Source organism: Microtus oregoni, unplaced genomic scaffold, assembly GCF_018167655.1.
Source record: "Microtus oregoni isolate MIOR12 unplaced genomic scaffold, Mior012 000005F_ref0000423, whole genome shotgun sequence".
Lineage (NCBI taxonomy): Eukaryota > Metazoa > Chordata > Mammalia > Rodentia > Cricetidae > Microtus > Microtus oregoni.
This window is the reverse complement of record NW_024543064.1, coordinates 22,552,056-22,570,411: the sequence shown is the minus strand read 5'-3', so window position 1 is coordinate 22,570,411 and position 18,356 is coordinate 22,552,056. Positions and strand designations below refer to the sequence as shown.

Below are 18,356 nucleotides of genomic sequence, written 5' to 3'. Positions count from 1 at the left end.
CTGGGAGTGAGGTCTCAGAGGATGAGAAGACAATGGATACTGGCTTCTCCTCCATTTAGTCTGCACACTGCTACCATCCCTACTAAGCCCATAAGACGAATCCTAGAACACAAGCTGGACCAGATTCTTCAAGGACAACTCGTCCTGCCAGCTGGAGGCACAGTCGTATTCCAGTATTTATACAGCAGCTATGTGTGGCAGGTACCAAGCCAGAGTAAGAAACAAAAACCAACTTATAAAATACAGATGCCTAACCTGTCTTTTTAAAAGAATCTGGATTCTCACAATAAACCATCACAAGCAGCTAGTGACGTGAAACTACTACTGTGTAAATGCTGTAACAGAAGCACGCAAACACCCTGACCCGCCATCCACCTACCCACTACCACCCACTGAAAACACTGCTCTCTTGCAGCTGCTGCTTCCTCCATATGTTTCAGTGCACGCGCACAACCCCAGCAGTGAGCAAACTCAGAAGATTCAAACCCCAGCTTCGTCATTCATTAATCACTGGGTGGTTACTTAGCTTCTAAGAGTCTCTTAGCCTCTAAAAGGAATTCGTTTTACAGAGATATAGAGTGTGTGTACATGCATGTGCATGTGTCTGTGTGTGCTAACACACTTTAGGAGTTTGATTTTTTTTTAAATTTTCCTTGTTTGCTTATTTGTTTTTAAGATAGGGTCTTACTGTGTAGCTCTAGCTGGCCTAGAACTTACTATGTATACCAGGCTGGCCTTGATCTCAGAGATTGGGCTTCCTCTACCTCCCAAATGCTGGAATGAAAGGTTGAGACACTACATCTGGCCTTTATTTTCAGTCTTAATGTAACTGGGCTGGAGAGATGGCTCAGTGGTTAAGAACACTGGCTGCTCTTCCAGAGGTCCTGAGTTCAATTTCCAGCAACCACATGATGGCTCACAACCATCTGTAATGAGATCTTGCGCCCTCTTCTGGCCTGAAGGTGTACATGCAGACAAAACACTGTATATAATAAATAAAGCTAAAAAAAAAAATCAACTAGTTCTCCATGTAAATATTAGCGGATGAACTCACTCTGTAGACCAGGCTGATCTCAAACTCAGAGATCCACCTGCCCCTGCATCCCTAGGATTAAAGGTGTACACTACCACACCTGGCTTGTTTTTTCTTTTAAGTGATTTGTTCAAGGGGGATGATATAGAAATTAATACTTTCCATTGGTATGGATTTTGGTTTATTGATACAAATTTAAGATCAATTTTGCTATACTATATGTATATTTCTACTCTTGTTTAAATAATTATGTTTATGTAGTTCATTTAAAAATGTACCAGTCATCTATAATAGTCAAACTTATAGACATGTTAATTAGGTTTTCTAGATATGCAGAGATATATTTCAGATGGATAGGTAATCTTCAAAAACTCAAAGACCTACAAAATATGGCATTTAAAATGTTTTAAGGATTTAGACTTTTCTCAACAGTGAGACACATGTGCTCCTGGCAGCAGCAATTACTTCAAAGAGGATGGGCATCGAAGAAACTCATTATGGAGTTTTCCTTCAGTGGGGCAAGGCTAGCCATTTAGGCAAGAAACTGCTCTTGCCTGCACTGCTTGACTGTATGCTATATAAACTGGATAAGCGGGACCCATGGGAAAGTGAGTGCTGAATTTGAAGATGGGACAGTCCTTCAGGATTCCTGCTTCATGGAAGGGTCTGCCAGACATTCTGCAGGGCACAGAGGAAACTGACTGGCAAACTATAAATACAGATGGGACAGTTTCACATTTCCTGTTTCACTGAGAAGTCTGGTAGACACTCTACGCCTATAGGCTAAAGATGGATGACCCAACATTACAGAATAACTGTAGGTGACTGTCCAGATATTTCTGTCATTTCTAGAGTTTTAAAAGTTGCTTATAATGCACTTCCAGTTTACTTAAGTAACATTATATTCTTCTGGGGTCTTTGGCGGTATTGAAGACTAGATAGTTATAACTATAGCTTTCCTTAGTTATGATAAAAGATAAATTAGACATGAAACTTTAGGTTAACAAAGATAAGATAGATGACAGAGTATTTTCTTTAATTTTGTCAAATATAAAGAAACTGGATATTGCAACTGTAATTCTTGCTTGATACCTGTTTTGTTATATGTAATTTTCCTATGTTAAAGTTAAAACCTGGGCTGAAGAGATGGCTCAGAGGTTAAGAGCATTGCCCGCTCTTCCAAAGGTCCTGAGTTCAATTCCCAGCAACCACATGGTGGCTCACAACCATCTGTAATGGGGTCTGGTGCCCTCTTCCGGCCTGCAGGCAGACACACAGACAGAATGTTGTATACATAATAAATAAATATTTAAAAAAATAAAGTTAAAATCTTCCATTTTTAATTAGACAGAAAAAAGGAAGATGATGTAGGATGTCCTGTATGCTGTGAATATGTGTCTCTTTCATTGGTTGATAAATAAAGCTGTTTCAGACAGTAGCCAGGCAGAATAGAGCCAGAAATCCAAACAAAGATACAGAGAGAAAGAAGGCAGAGTCAGGGAGACACCATGTAACCACCAAAGGAGTAACATACCAGGGCATCACTGGTAAGTCACGGCCATGTGGCATTAATACACAGATTAATAGAAAAGGGTTATTTTAATTTTGAGAACTAGCCAGTAATATGCCTGAGCCATTGGCCAAACAATTGTAATTGATATTAAGCCTCAGAGTATTATTTCACAAGTGGCTGTAGGAACCCGTGAGCAGGAAACCACTTCAGGGGGCCAGCGGGACAGAGAAAACATTCAACCCCAGCCAAGTATAGTAATTCATGCTTGTAATTCCAACACATGGAAGGCTGATACAGGAAGACTGCTATAATTGAGGCCAAGGCTTGCTTACAAAGTAAGTTTGGGGCCAGTCTAGACTATAGAGTGAGACCCTGGATCAAAATCTCAAACTTCACCAAAATCAGGGCTGGCAAATAGCTTAGCAGGTACAGTGCTTGCCACCAAGCTTAACATCCTAATTTGAATTTCTAATCCTCCTGCCTCCATCTCCTCAGTGCTAGGATTGCAGGGCTGCATCACCACACCCTGTCTTCGTGGTGCTAGGGACAGACCCAAAGGCGTCCTGCATGCTGGGCAAGCGTTCTACCAACTCAGTCACATTCCTAGCTATGATCTGTTTTTGAAATATTATTCTGAGTGTAGTGTCATGAACAGATTGGAGAGAGGCTGCAACAGAAGTGAGAAATTCCAGTCAGAGCCAAGCACGAGATAAAGAGCTTGGACTAAGGGGTGGCAAAGGCATAAATAAGCATGCAGACTGCAGATAAAATTAAGACTCACGGAGGAACTACAGAGAAAATCAAGACCAAGTCAAAGGATGGAAACAAGCACAATGGCCAGATTTCAGATTTCTAGCTTTAGCACCAAATGGATAGCAATTCCATCTGCTAAAATGGAATAGGACTGGTGAAAAAACCTATTTTGTGGGGTTTAAAAAAAGTTTAAAATCTAAGTTAGAGATGCTTTCAGGCACCAAAATGAAGGTATCAAGCACACAGAAGTCTGTAGCATAGGGAAGGTAGATGTGCACTAGAGGGTCCAGTGGACTTCCCATGCGAAATAGTTCCAGGCAGACAGGAGAATAACCCCGGTGCTTCCCTCCCTCAGTATGTTCCTAACACACTCCAAAACGGAAGTTTCAAAGCGCAAAACATACCTCTCCTTGAAAAATAGTATAGAGTGCAGGCAAGTTTTCCATGGTCTCAGGCCTTCCTGAATTCATCCTTAATATTCTACGGCTCCTCCATTTCTCTTCTGCTAAAGCTAATTCAAACGTCCTTTCAGAAAGAAACAACAATTAGACATCTGTATTAATGAGGGGTTGGGGATATGACTCAACCATTAAAGAGTCTACGGCACAGGCACGAGGACCTAAGTTTAGATCCACAGTAAGCCAGGCACAGAGGTACATGACTGTAACCCCAGGGGTAGGGGACAGACAAATGGATCCCAAGAGATTACTCACCAGATAGACTGATGAGCTCTAGGTACAATGGGTGTGGTGGTTTGAATAAAAATGACCCCATAGGCAAATAGGGAGTGGCATTATAGCGGGTATGGCTTTGATGGAGTATGTATGATCTTGTTGGAAGAAGTGTGTCACTGGGGGTGGGCTTCGAGGTTTCAGAAGCTCAAGCCCAGGCTCAGTGGCTCTCCTCTCTCCTGCTGCCTGCAGATCATGATGTAGAATTCTCAGTTCCTACTCCAGCACCATGTCTGCTGCATGCTGCCATGCTTCGCACCATGATAATGGACTGAACCTCTCAACCATTAAGCCAGTCCCAAATAAATATTTTCCTTTATAAGAGTTTCTGCAGTCATAGTGTCTCTTCACAGAAACAGAAACCCAAACTGAGACAGTGGGTGACTGTGTCCCAAAAGGTAAAGGGGCCAGGAATGGTGGTGCACACCTTTAATCCCAGAAGCAGAGGCAGGTAGATCTCTGTGACCTTGGGGCCAGCATGGTCTACAGAAAGAGTTCTGTGGTAGCCAGAGATATATAATGACACCCGTCTCAAACAAACAACAAGATAAGGTGATGAGTAATCAAGGAAGACAAACACTGACCTTTGGCCTCCACACACGCATGTACACCCACATACACACTTGTATGAACATACATATAACACACACACAATAACAAATGGGGCTGGATATGGGGGTTAATGGCAGAGAAATTCCCTAACATGCAGCATGAAACTGTAAGTCATCCCCAGAAACACAAAGAAATGTGCAAACAGTCTGCATGGATAACTTGCAAAAAATAATGCTGTTAGAACACACCATGCACTCTCATCCATATCTCAGTATCCTACTTGTGGCATCTGGGAATCTGGATGGCCCTTCTTTCTGACCTGTTACTTAACCAAAGTCATTAAGGTATTGGATTTTCAGGTAAGTAGAAGTTTTGTTTGTTTGTTTGGTTAGCTTATCTAGGATGTTGTCATTGCTTCCATTTTATTTATATTTATTTGCATGTGGTGTATGGGCATGCCTATGTATTAGTGTGCATGCCCACATGTGTTCATGGAGGCCAGAGATGTCAGGTTCCTGCTCTATCACTCTCCATCTTATTTCCTTGAGACAGGCTCTCTCACTGAACCTAGAACTAGGGTAGCAGTCACCAAGCCCCAGTAAGCCCTGCTTCCTTCCCCTCAGCACGGGATTTATACACATAAGTAGCCATAGTTGGCTCTTTATGTGGACTTGGGGGTTTTGAACTCAGGCCCTCGTCATCACACTTGCACAGCAAATATCCTTAGCTGCTGAGCCATCTTCCTAGTCTAGTTTTTTGATTTTTGAGACAAGAGTTTTCCTAACTAGCTCAGGTTGTCCTTGAACTTGTGCACCTGCCTCCGTGGTGCTGGAATTACAAGCCAGAGCTACCACGCTTGGCTTTGATCAGGATAGTTGCTTGTTCATTTATGGTAAGACATAACAAATCTAGAACTCTGCACAGGCTAAGCAAGACTTGACCACTGAACTGCATCCTCCCTAACCCCGTCACCACTATTTTGAGATGAGGTCTCATTACATTGCCCAGGCTACATCTAGATTACTGTCGAGCTCCTGAGATGAAGCACTCTTCCTACCTCAACCTTCCAAATAACTACTACAGGCATGGGCCATCACACCTGGGTGGCTTCATTCTTTTTATCACTACTGTTGTTATTTGTTTATCAGGGGAAAACTTTTGGAAGAAAGAGTATGTGTGCCTAGATCTGAAAAACATCAGAAAGAAGCCAGTGGTGAGGGATGTTTTTAATCCTAGTATTTGGAAGGCAGAAGTAGATCTCTGAGTTTGAGGCCAGCCCGGTCTATAATAACCCCAAGCCAGCCAAGGTTATACACTGAGACTGTGTCTCAAAAAAACAAAAAACAAAAGCCAGACATGGTGAACACACCTCTACTCCCAACACTTGGGAGGCAAAGGTAGATGGATCCCTGAATTTAAGGCCAGCCTGGTCTATAGAGTGAGTTCCAGGACAGCCAGGGTTACACAGAGAAACCATGTCTTGAGAAACAAAACAAAACAAAAGGCACACATGTCAGAACGGTAATAAGAAAAGAACACAGTATGTCTCCAGACAGAGGTTCTATTCTGATCATGCACTTGCATGATGAAAAGCTTCTAAGCTTAGATCGCTAAGCTTAGGCTGAAAACCTAGCAACGAAGCTGGGTGTAATGGTTCCTGCCTGTAATTTTAATAATCCCAGCACTTGGGAGACCTAAGGCAAAAGACAATCATGAGTTTGAGGCTAGCTTGGGCTACACAAAGTCTGAGGCCTATGAAGGGGATATAGCTCAATAATAGAGTACTTGCTTAGCATGTCTGAGTACTGAAGTGGGGGAAAAAGAACAGGAAGTCCGAGGATAGCCTGAAATACAGAGTGAGACCTTGTCAGAAACAAACACACAAACAAACCTAGCAACGGTCAAATTTATTTGATCCCAGAGTCTAATGATCTTGGTCAGTATGCTAGACATAAATCTGAAAAATATTAAAAAGAGAAGCCTTTAATCCCAGCTCTTGGGAGGCAGAGGCAGGTAGCTCTCTGAGTTTGAAGTCAGCTTGGCCTACATACTGAGCTCTAAGCCAATCAAGGTAATACAGTAAAAAAGGAAAATTTATCTCTCTTTTATTTTATGTATGTTTGTGCAGGTGCCACAAAAACTAGAAGAGAGCATCAGATCCCCGGGAGCTGGAGTTAAAATTGGTTATGAGCCACCCAGTGTGGGTGCCGGGAACTGAACCCTGGTCCTCTGGAAGAGCAGCAAGAAAGCTGTTCCCAGACCCTCTGTGGGCTTTTTAAACTTAAAATATACACCCTAGGGGCTGGTGAGACGGCTCGGGCATAAAGTGCTTGCCATGCAATTATGAGAACCTAAGTTTCATCATCCCCAGCACCCAAGCAAAGAAGGTAGGCACAAATATGCAGGCTTGTCATGCCAGCACTCCAGCACCTGCAAGGCAGAGGCAGGAGGGTCCCTGGGGCACGGTGCCTAGTATCTAGGTGAATCAGTGAGTATCACATGTAGTGAGAAATACTGTCTCAATAAAGCAGACATCAATCTCCATACATACATATGCATGCACACCTGCACACAAAACATGTACACACAAATAAAAATACATAGGATGGCAGCTAATCTGTCTGTTCTTGAGAAATGACTTATAAACAAGTTATTTTTAAATTTTATAGTCGGATTGAATCCCGCCTCTCTTATTTCCAGCTGGGTGGTCTCATCCCCAGACTTGCCCTTCTTCTTACCCAGCATCCCTTGGCTCACATGCCAGGACAGGTGTTAGTAATTTTAACTCTATGGTTCTATTAAGAGACCTTCATTAATCCCTACAACATTTGGAAAACTAATTAGTGAATATAGAATCTGTAATAGCACTGGGACATCTAAAATGAGGGCAGACACAGTAATTCCTCCTGTTTCAAAGTTTCTCTCCACACAGCCATGGAAGGAGCGATCCCTGAGGAAACAGAGCTAAGCTGTTTCTGCAGAACTAGGCTGTGAGAGAGTGACGAGGGCTGGAGAGACAGCTTTAGTGGGTAGGAGCACTGGCTGCTCTTCTAGTGGAGCCAGGTTCTATTCCCAGCACCCACTTGCTGGCTCACAGTATGTAACTCCAGTCCCAGGGGATCTGATGCCTTTTTCTGAAATCTTCAGGCACATGTATGAAGCACATACATACATTTGGGAAAAACATTCATACACATAAAATGATAATTCTAAAACACAAAAAATTCTAAGTAAGAGTATGAAGAACCATCATCTAAAGCTTTCTTTTCTTTCTGACAAATTCTAAGTAGCCCTGGCTATCCTGGAACTCTATGTAGACCACACTAGCTTCAAACTCACAGCTACCCACTGCCTCTGCCTCCTGAGTGCAGGGATTAAAGGTGTGCAACCCAAACTCTGCCTAAAGCTTGGTTTGTTTTTTTTTTTTTTGGAGGGGGGGGATCTTGTTTTTCTTTTTGCAGTACTAAGGACTGAGCAGAGGTTACATCCCCAGGCCCTGGCTTTGTAAAGCTAGAATCTCACTATGTAAGGGCTAGAGAGGGCTCAGAGGTTGAGAGTACACATTACTCTCTCAGAGGACTTAGGGTTTGGGTTTCTAGGTGGCTCACAATCATTCATAAGAAACCCAATGCCTTCTCAGACTGCTGCTAGGACCAGGCATTCATGAGGTACAAATACATATACGTATGTGCACTCAGGAGGCAAAGGCAGGTGGATCTCTGAGTTCAAGGCCAGCCTGATCTACATAGTGAATTCCAGGGCAGACAAAGCTACAGAGTGATACCCTATGGGGGGGCGGGGGGAGAATGCCCTAAAAACTTGTCTATGAGGCATTTTCTCAATTGAGATTCCCTCCCTTCAGATGACCTTATCTTCTGTCAAGCTGACATGAAACCAGACAGAACACTCACACACACAAATAAATTTTTAAAAACATCAAAAAGGAAAAAAGACTACCGCTATGTACCCCAGGCTGGCTTCAACTCAAACTCTACTCCCCTGTGCTGGTATCCCAGGCATGAAGCATATCTGAGTCCCCATGCAATGTGGGGAGAGGGACAAAACGTGTCACTCCAGCAGCCTGGTACGGGTTGGAAACCATAGCGTTGCCCAGGCTAGGCTTGGTTTTGTAGCCATGCTCCTGTATCAGCCTCCAGTGCTGGCATTAAGACCATAATCCTCTCTTGTATCCAGTCCATCACCAAATCCTATGTCATTTCCTTCCCAGCTGTCCGAGATACTGTTAAACTGTCTTCAGTCTCATCTCCAGCTTGGTTCTCACTGGCATGGAAGATCAGAACTACTGTGCATTCCCACATCGTGGTCTCCAGTAAACCTCTCCTCATCTCTCCAATCTCAACACCATTAAGGCTGAAGGAATGAACCATCTCCTCCCCCACATTCCGCACCCTGGAGGGGAGACAAAACTTTCGCTGCTTTCCTATTAATTTTAAAGTTAACGCTACAAATTCCTGCAAATCTTCATGACTTCCAGGTTCATCTCATACCATACCCCCTTCAAGCTTTCTCTCAGCACATTGGCTCTTTGTGATTCTTAGTCATTTTCCCAAATGATAGGGCACCACCGCACAGGCTGTTCTGTGCAGAACGTCCTGCCTTCCTCTCTTCCCGTTTAGAAATGTCCCATCAGAGAGCAACAGCTCGGACATCTTTTCCTCTGAGAACCCTTCAGCCTTATTAGTTACTCATAACTAATCGCTCTCTTAAGTCTTCCAATCAGCTGGTGAAATTTGTTTAACATGTTTGCCACACACACCCCAAGAGACCCTAAAGTCCCGAGGTTCGGGACCATGTTTCTTCAGTGTCTCCTCAACGATCTGCACAATAAATATCACTGTACCACTTACGAGAAGGCCCGATACACAAGCATGAATCTTAGATTTCTCAACAAAATTGTACTTTGGAGGAGCCATCGGATATTTCCTCCACCGCTTTCTGTTTAATTCAGCCCTTAAAAAAGAAGGCTGAACCGGTGATATAAACTAAGTCCGCCTCCTCAACCAAACCCGGCACTGAAGCAGGGAGGCCGGGAGTCGGGCATCAGTCCCGGGGAACGCTAGCACAGCCCTGGACGCAAAAGCGGCGTTGTCCAGAGCAGCTGTCAAGGGACAGCGGCCTTAGGGTTCGAGTCCGGCGGCCAGAGATCCTAAAGCTCCGCTCTAGCCTGCCAAGGGACTACTCTTTCCGGGGACCCACCCCCACCCCCATGGCAAGGCCGTCAGCTGAGAAGGACAGGCTCAGGCCTAGCACCTAGTCGCAGTTTCCACACTGGAACAGCCACCCGCCTCGTTCCCCACACACTCACTCCGCGCCGGCTCCTAGCCCGGGAGCCGCAGCATCGCCAGGAGTGCCGAACCTGCTCAGCGCGTTCCCAACCCACAATGCACGGCGCGCCTAGGAGGGACTCCAGCTCCGCGCTCCAATCCCAGAGTCGAGCCCTCGTGGCGTCACCATGAAGGGACCAATCGCAAGAGCGTATTCAGAGGGCGTTGCAGAAGGAAATAATGGAAGCCGATTGGTTGTTCCTCCCCGGAAGTTCTGGAGGAAGAACTCAGTTGGAACCAATCGCCCGGTGCCTGCGACCGGCGGCGCGGTCAGTGGCGGCTCCGAGGATAGTGGTTACCGCCATGATCGAGCAGCCGAAGCGCAAAGGCCCGGAGCTACCACTGGTTCCTGTCAAGCGGCCGCGGCATGAGTTGCTGTTGGGAGCGGCGGGGTCCGGCCCCGGAGCCGGACAGCAGCAGGCGACTCCGGGAGCTTTGCTACAAGCGGTAAGTGGGAGGCATCCCGACTTGGCCCTCCACTCCTCTCGCCACGGACCGTACCGGCGCAGCGGGAACGGAAAGACATTGAACCTGATGTCCAAGCAGGATTGTAAAGTTGCTCTGTGTTCTGCGTCTGTTTCATATGTGTTTCCTTGTTGGACGCCTGTTTTCAGCCTTTCAGTCACCCTGTGAAGTAGCACTAAACCATTTTAAACACTTGTCCTCAAAATCAAGATCCAAACTTCCGCATCCTAAATCTTCAGGGATTCAGCATCAAATAAACATTCAGAAAAGTTTGCAGAATGGGTGAATGAAACATTCAGAAAAGTTTGGAAAATGGATAGATAAGTGAGTGAGTGAATGAGTGCGTGAGTGAGTGAGAGGGGAAGCAAGGGAAATGAATGAGACAGGCTCGCTTTGCTACCTGGTACAATTTACTTTTCTCTTTCTCTGAATTTGCATTACTAACAGTAATTAACATCCGTTGGCTCTTTTTTGGTTGTTTGTTTGTTTGTTTGAGACAGGGTTTCTCTGTAGCTTTGCAACCTGTCCTGGAACTAGCTCTTGTAGACCAGGCTGGCCTCGAACTCTCAGAGATCCACCTGCCTCTGCCTCTCGAGTGCTGGGATTAAAGGTGTGCGCCACCACCGCCCAGCCATCCGTTGACTCTTGTGTTAGATGTTTTGCATGTGAAATTTCCATTAATCTTGGTAACAGCCTAAAAGGAACTGTTATTTTGCAAATGGGGAAAACAGACTTCTTTGAGTTGGAACCTGTACTCCTAACGGCATGTCTTGTAAAAGAGTGATCATACTTCCCTATGAGGTTCAGAGAAGAAAATAAATGTGCCTCCTGCCGCAACTCTTTAAAGTCTGCTGGTGTGGTCCTTAAAATATATAAATAAAGTTAGTGGCGTGAGGCTGTAGTTGTATCTTCCCAGAAGGTTGACAAAATTTTGAGTGAAGGAATTGGAGGCCAGGCTGCAACTCTTGGCTGACAATCTTACTTGTCAAATAAGAGTAAGTGTACTACTAATAATCCTGAAATCTCCTTGGTAGATTCCAGTATACTAACTTAGTTTTTAAAATAGCAGGATGTTAACATAGCAAGATCCCCCTGTCTCCAAAGTAAATAAATAAAAAGTTGGACACATAAATTTATAATCACTCAAGCTGAGGCAGGAGGATCAAGGGTTTTAAACCAATATAGGCTATTATAGCAGAACTCTGTTGAAATTTTAAAAAAAAAAGAACTACGTAACCACAATCCTTACCTCCTAGTCAAACCATCTTTATGTCATCTGGCATCATTGCAGGTGGGGCTCAATTAGTGTTTCTGGTTTTGTCTTTGAATTAAGGATCAGTAATTAATCCAGTAGCCAGAGGAATCATCACAACATTAAATCACATGATTATCTGGTGAAAACATTCTGTTGGATTTCTGTTTAGTTCTGAAGTTAAAAAAAAATGTCAAATTCTCTGTAATAATTCCCCTCTTTACCATGCTCATCGACCAGTTTTCTAGCATGTCATGCTCAAGTAGCACCGACGTATGAGTCCTTACATTTTGTTGTTACTGTTGTGTTTGCTGGGGTGTTACTCCAAATGCCCACGTGGTTAACTGTTGGCTCTTTCAAGTTTTTGTTCAGATACCAGTTTCTCAGTGGGGCTTTCCTGGCCACTGTACTTTCAGTTGAAACACCCTGCTCTGGAACCCATATTACTTCTGTCCATTGCGCACAACGTGAGGTGTTTGACTTGTTTGTTTTGTTTCTCTTCCCTTCACTCTTTTTCCACTAGAATGCAAGGTCCATGGTTTTATTGAGTTCTCTTTCTCCGGTACCTAAACACATTAGATTTATTTTTATCTGTGTGTGTGTATCTGTATGCGCGTCTATCCCGTGCGTGTGGATTCCCTCATGGGCCAGAAGAGATTGTTGGATCCTCTGAACCTGGAGCTACAAGTCACGTGAAAACTGCTTACCGTGGGTGCTGGGAGCCGAACCCAGATTCTTTGGAAGAGCAGTAAGTGCTCTTAACCACTGAGCCATCTCTGTGGCCCACATGTACTATTTTTTGAATAAATATGCTGGATGAGTATGATTGTGGTACATTATTTGCATTTATGGATATTTCATAATGAAACCCATTACTTTGTATAGTTAATACATGATAATAAAAATAAGTTAGTATACTGGAATCTACCAACGAGATTTCAGGATTATTAGTAGTACACTTACTCTTATTTGACAAGTAAGGTTGTCAGCCCAGAGTTGGAAGAATTTCCAAACCTAGTTTTAGTGTCCAGAACGATAATCAGAAACTACTTTTCCAAAGCAAGCATAGCGATACACACTTTAATACCAGCACTCAGGAGGACTGAAAATTTAAGGCTAGCCTGGACTGTATATCAAAACCCTGCTCACACCCCAAAAATCTATTTTGTATAATAAGTTGTACCATGCAGGGTTTTTCAAAGGCTAGTTGGGTGAGCTGGAGTCTGGGAAATGTTCTTCCTGCACTCCCGGAGCTTCATTTCTTTGGGGAAAAAGAAGCATGTCAGCAATGGCACGAGGAAGGTAAGGTCAGGTAGTGATGGGGCTTTGGCGGAGTGCTGTGGGCCCGATGGAAGGCTGGAAGGCGGGGGAGGTGGCTGCTACTTGAGTGTGAGTGTTAAAGACAGACTTGCCGAGCGGTGGTGGCGCCCGCCTTTAATCCCAGCACTCGGGAGGCTGATCTCTGTAAATTCAAGGCCAGCCTGGTCTACAGAGTGAGTTCCAGGACGGCCAAGACTATAATGAGAAATTGTCTTGATAAACAACAACAAACAGACTCTGGGATGAGTATTTAAAAGGAGTCACTAGGAGGAGAGCTCTATGGGAGACATCTTTTCATGCCAAGATTCTGAGGCATAAATGAGGTCAAGCATGATTCAGCAGTCAACAGTTGACTGTGGAACAGAAGCAGAGTTAGGGAAGAGAGTAGTATGGTGGGCATACACTGGAATGTCCAAGGGATTTTATAGTGAGAGGTGGGAGTTCTGTGAGCAGAGGTGCCATTCCCTAACCCAAATGAAATGCGCTGCTCCAACTTTACAGCTTCCTTTGCCTGTGTACAGTGACGGATCACACTTGTCTTTGGTTTAGGGGCCTCCGAGGTGTTCGTCCCTGCAAGCCCCAATCATGCTGCTCTCGGGACACGAAGGAGAAGTGTACTGCTGCAAGTTTCACCCCAATGGATCCACCTTGGCATCGTCAGGATTTGACCGACTCATATGTAAGGCACAGCTTTTGACTCTGGAGTTACTGTTCTCTCTAAATAATGTTTTGTTGTTGTTGTTGTTGTTTTTAATTTTGGGTGCTATGTAAGGCATCAAGCATCAGTCTAAATATGCAAGTTAAATTATAGTGATAGCATGCTAAAACAGGTGTCAAAATATTGAGCAGTCATTCAGGTCAAGCCGTATGTAGGTCCATATGGTAAATAAGAAGAAACATGCTGCTAATTGGAAAGTAGATTGCTTTGGTTGGAGTTATATAGTCTCTCTCTTCTCCCTCCTCCATTACTCTCGTGTAGCCCCAGCTGTCCTCAAATTGGCTACGTAGTGAGAATAAATTTGGAACTTCTAATCCTCCTGCCTCCGCCTCCCAAGTGTTGGGATTACAGGCCTGAAAGTTAAGAGGAAAGAGAACTTCTCTACTCATAAAAACATGAGACCTTAATCCATACCCAGGATCCTAGTGTATGAGGGAGAAAGATTGGATCCTCAAGTGGTGACTCACTTAAATCATCTGCTACCAGGTTCTCAGCCACTCATTAGGAATGCCCATGTTTGAAAAAAACAAGTACAATCTGGAGAGATGGCTCACCAGTTAAGAACATTTGTTAGCAGGGAGTGGCCGTGCCTTTAGTCCCGGCACTCAGGACGCAGAGGTAGGTAGATCTTTGAATTTGAGGCCACCCTGGTCTACAGAGTGAGTTCCAGAACAGTCAGGGAACACAAAAACCGTGTCTTGGGGGAAAAAAAGGCGAAAAGAGCACTGCTGCTCTTCCAGAGGACCTGAGTTCAGTTCCCAGCCACATCAAGTGGCTCGTAACTCCTATAATACAGGTTCAGGGGATCCAGTGCTCTCTTCAGACCTCTGATGGTGTCTTAGCATGCACACTTCCAGACACATCAATAAATAATAAACCTTTTTAAAAAAAATAAATAGAAAAATGAAGCTGAGGTGATATAGCTCAATGATTCCTTTTTCAGGCTGTCTGCAGACTCTGAGCATATAAGAAAAAGTACTAACTTTTTAAAAATTAAACCTGAGGGTTTTGGAAAGATATTTCAGCAGTTAAGTGTAGTTATTGCTCTTGTAGAGGGCTCAAGTTCGGTTCCCAGTAACTACGTGGCAGCTCAAAGCCATCTCTAACTTCAAATCCCCAGGATCCAGCTCCCTCTTCTGGCCTTCATAGGCAGGCATGCATACGATGCATATACATATTTGTAGGCAAAACACTCAAACACATGAAATAAAAATAAACAAATCTTGTCTAATAAGTTAAGGCTGAGAAAACAAAGCTCAGTCAGTTAGGACCTGAGTTCAGTTTGCAGAACTCATACAGAGCAGGGTAGTAGAAAGCCAGGTAGCGTGGTTGTGCTTTCATCCTCGGCGGTAGACAGGTGTGGACCCCTGGGGCCCATCAGCTGGCCAGCCTAGTCTGCTAGGCAAGTTCCTGGGCGTGAAGAGAGTCTGTCTCAAAAGGGAAAAGGTAGATGATGCCTAATCAACAGCAGCCACAGTTGTCCTCGGCATTCCATACGTGTGCACTCATGCACATACATACCTGAGTGACCGCATGCACACAGCAATTTTAGCGTAGCGAGATTTGGTCTCATTGGTAGAGCCAGTGTTGTTCTATGGTCTTATAATTTCAGAAGTATTTTTCTGATTATTTTATATTAGCCATTCTCTGCCTGGTGATGGGTTTTTTTTTCCTCTTAACAGTATTGTGGAATGTCTATGGTGACTGTGATAACTATGCTACATTGAAGGGACACAGTGGCGCAGTGATGGAACTGCATTATAACACAGATGGCAGGTGAGTGTTCTGCATAATAGGTTGACGATGGCTTCCCATACTACTGCTTAATGTCTTTACCCTTCAGCCCTGAGTTTCATCTCTTGGGAGATCCAGTCAAAAACTGCTACGTTTTGGTGAGGCGTTTGGTGTACTCCCATAACATCAGCACTGAGGAAGCTGAGGTAGGAGGATCACAATTTTAAGGCCTTCATGGACAATGCAGTAGACCATTGAAAGCTCATCATCGTTTATCTTGTAATATGCCAGTACTCAGACCAGTGGGGTTTTTTGTTTTTATAAGACGTAAAGCCAATTTTGGGGGAGGGAGGGTGTTTGTTTTTTCAGACAGGGTGTGTGTGTGTGTGTGTGTGTGTGTGTGTGTGTAGCCCTGGCTGTCCTGGAAATATCACTGTAGACCAAGCTGGCCTCAAACTCATGGAGATCTACCTGCCTCTTCCTCCAAGTGCTAGGACTAAAGGCATTACACCACCACTGCCATAAGGCAAGTGTAATTTGAAATTGGCTCTTTAAAATTTTTATTGCAGGGATAGTAGCATGTGCCAGCTTTCAGGAGGCAAAGGCAGGCAGATCTCTAAGTTCAAGGCCAGCTGCTCTACATAGTGATTTCCAGGGCAGCCAGAGCTACATAGTAAGGTCCTGTCTCATTCCAAAAAAAAAAAAAAAAAGGAAGGAAGAAAGAAAGAAAAGAAAAAAAAATTTACCTGTTATTGTGTGTGCACGTGATGTTTCTGTGAGGGGTACGTGTGTAGGGGTCAGGACAGCTTTGTGGAGCTAGTTTTCCTTGTTTGCCTTTATATGGATTTTGGAGTCAGGCAAGTGCCTGTATTTGCTAAGAGATCTCACAGGAAAGTAATAAGCTATGTTAAAAACACAAACAAAAAAGGCAAGTAGATGGAAAAAGTACTCATATTTTTACCTCTCCAATTACTGTTTGTTATATGCTTTGCTAAAGTCCTTTTCTACCAAAATTGTTGAGTTTTAGCATATCCATAATGTAAACTAAGCTTACAATCTTGTCTACTGACTTTTTTTTTGCTTTAACCTACCAAATGTTATAAAAATTAATATTGTGTAATTTTAGGATATGTGTGTGTGTGTGTGTGTGTGCTACAGATATTTAGTTACACCAAGTCAATCTTATTGTTACATATTTTGATAGCTTTCTTTTTTATGGCACTGAAGATTGAACCAAGCTAATTTTCTTTTTTTCTTTAATTACATTTTAAATAGTGTATTATGACTACATGTGACACAGTTGTTGAGGTCAGCAGCCAGCTTTTGGGCGTCGGTTTTTTCTATATTGTGGGTCATCACCGAGCAGACTTGGCAGTGGACACCTTTACTCTCTGAGCAATCTCATCCTGCCATAATCGTTCCTTCTTTCTTCTTTTTCAAGATGTTTTATTGTCACTTGTTTATATCCCTGTATTCTAAGAAATACATTATAGTAATTGTATATGGTATCATTTTAGGGGTGAAGTGCCTGTGTGTGTGTCCATTTGAGGACAAAGAGGAACATCGGGTGTCTGCTTTAATCTGTATTTTAGTATCTTTTTTTTTTAATTTTTTTTTTTTTTTATTGAGAAAAGGAAAAAAAATTTTCAGCCTCCTCCCAGCCTCCCATGTCCCTCCCCCTCCTCCCACCCTGTATTTTAGTATCTTGAGACAAGGTCTCTCACTGAGTCTAGAGCTAGGCTGGTGAGCAGCAAACCCCAATGATCCTCCTGTCTCTGCCCCACCAAAGAGCTGGGGTTACAGGTATGCATGGACATATTCAGTGTTTTACATGGGGCTTTGAACTCTGGTTCTTGTAACAGATAAGCCATCTCCAAAGACCCTGTTTTGTTTTCTTTGAATCTTGGTAATTTATTCAGGCTGAGTTTGAATTTGCAGTCCTCCTGCCTCAGCTCCTGAATAATTGATATTATAGATATATGGCACTGCACCTGGCTTGTTTTACATTTCTGTTCTCAAATTTTAGTGTTTCATCATTAACATTTTAAATTAAGAAAGCATTACAAGGGACTGTAGGTAGATCAGACTGGGCTCAAACTGCCTCTGCCTCTGCCTCTGCCACCTGAGTCCTGGGATTAAAGGTGTGCACCACCATTGCCCAACAACCATAACAACTCTATAAAGGGAAACGTTTAATTGGGGCTGGCTTACAGTTCAGAGATTTAGTCCATTACTGTTGTGGTGGCCACAGGGGCAGACACGGTGCTGGAGAGGTGTCTGAGAGTTCTACATCTAGGTCAGCAGGCAGCAGAAAGAGAGAATGATCCTGAACCTGGTTTGAGCATATAAAACTTCAAAGCCCACCCCGTGACACACTTACTCCAACAAGGCCACGCCTCCTAATACTGCCATTCCTTATGAGCCTGTGGGAACCATTTTCATTCAAATCATCACAGAGCACTTGCTGATCTTACAGAGGACCCAGGTTCAGCTCCCAGTGTCCACATTCTGGCCAGTGGCTCTCAGTAACTTTGGCTGCAGAGCATCCAGTGCTCCCTCTTCTGCCCTCTGAACATCGCACATATATGACATGAACGTGTAAGCTCCACGCCTGTTTGCATAAAGTAGAATTTTTCTTCAGCATTATCATGGGCACTGTTGCACGTGCTCCAATCTCAGTTCTCGGGCAGTGATAGAGCAGGAGTATCTTGAGTTCAAGACCTGCTTGGTCTACATAACACCGCCCTGTATCAAAGGGAAAAGAGGGCATTATAAGATCAAGTTTAACTTAGAAATCATTCCCAGAGACAGAGCAAAGCGTTGGAATTACTCAGCTCTTAAATCTAGAATTTTTACAATCAGCCTCTCCTCCACCTCAGCAGGAAGAACTTAAATACTTCTGTGTGAGAGGGTTTGGTATCCAGGTATATCACAAAGAAG

At 43.8% G+C, this 18,356-nt stretch overlaps 2 protein-coding genes across 5 annotated transcripts in view; one reads left to right on the top strand and one right to left on the bottom strand.

The window, feature by feature from the left end:
• The window catches only part of Zcchc17 (zinc finger CCHC-type containing 17), a 47,865-nt gene extending 37,851 nt beyond the window's left edge, over positions 1-10,014 (bottom strand). Inside the window, exons 1-2 of one of the 4 annotated variants that reach the window (XM_041652027.1) lie at positions 9,909-10,014; positions 3,704-3,824 (exon numbers count right to left, since the gene is read on the bottom strand). In XM_041652027.1, the coding sequence (XP_041507961.1) occupies positions 3,704-3,769 (66 nt within the window). In that variant the 5' untranslated portion in view covers positions 3,770-3,824; positions 9,909-10,014. The remainder of the gene's footprint in view (positions 1-3,703; positions 3,825-9,908) is intronic. The other 3 variants (XM_041652029.1, XM_041652028.1, XM_041652030.1) reach the window with 3 other exon arrangements.
• A 174-nt stretch (positions 10,015-10,188) lies between these two features.
• The window catches only part of Snrnp40 (small nuclear ribonucleoprotein U5 subunit 40), a 31,510-nt gene continuing 23,342 nt past the window's right edge, over positions 10,189-18,356 (top strand). Inside the window, exons 1-3 of the mRNA XM_041652044.1 lie at positions 10,189-10,374; positions 13,514-13,643; positions 15,365-15,458. Of these exons, the coding sequence (XP_041507978.1) occupies positions 10,231-10,374; positions 13,514-13,643; positions 15,365-15,458 (368 nt within the window). The 5' untranslated portion in view covers positions 10,189-10,230. The remainder of the gene's footprint in view (positions 10,375-13,513; positions 13,644-15,364; positions 15,459-18,356) is intronic.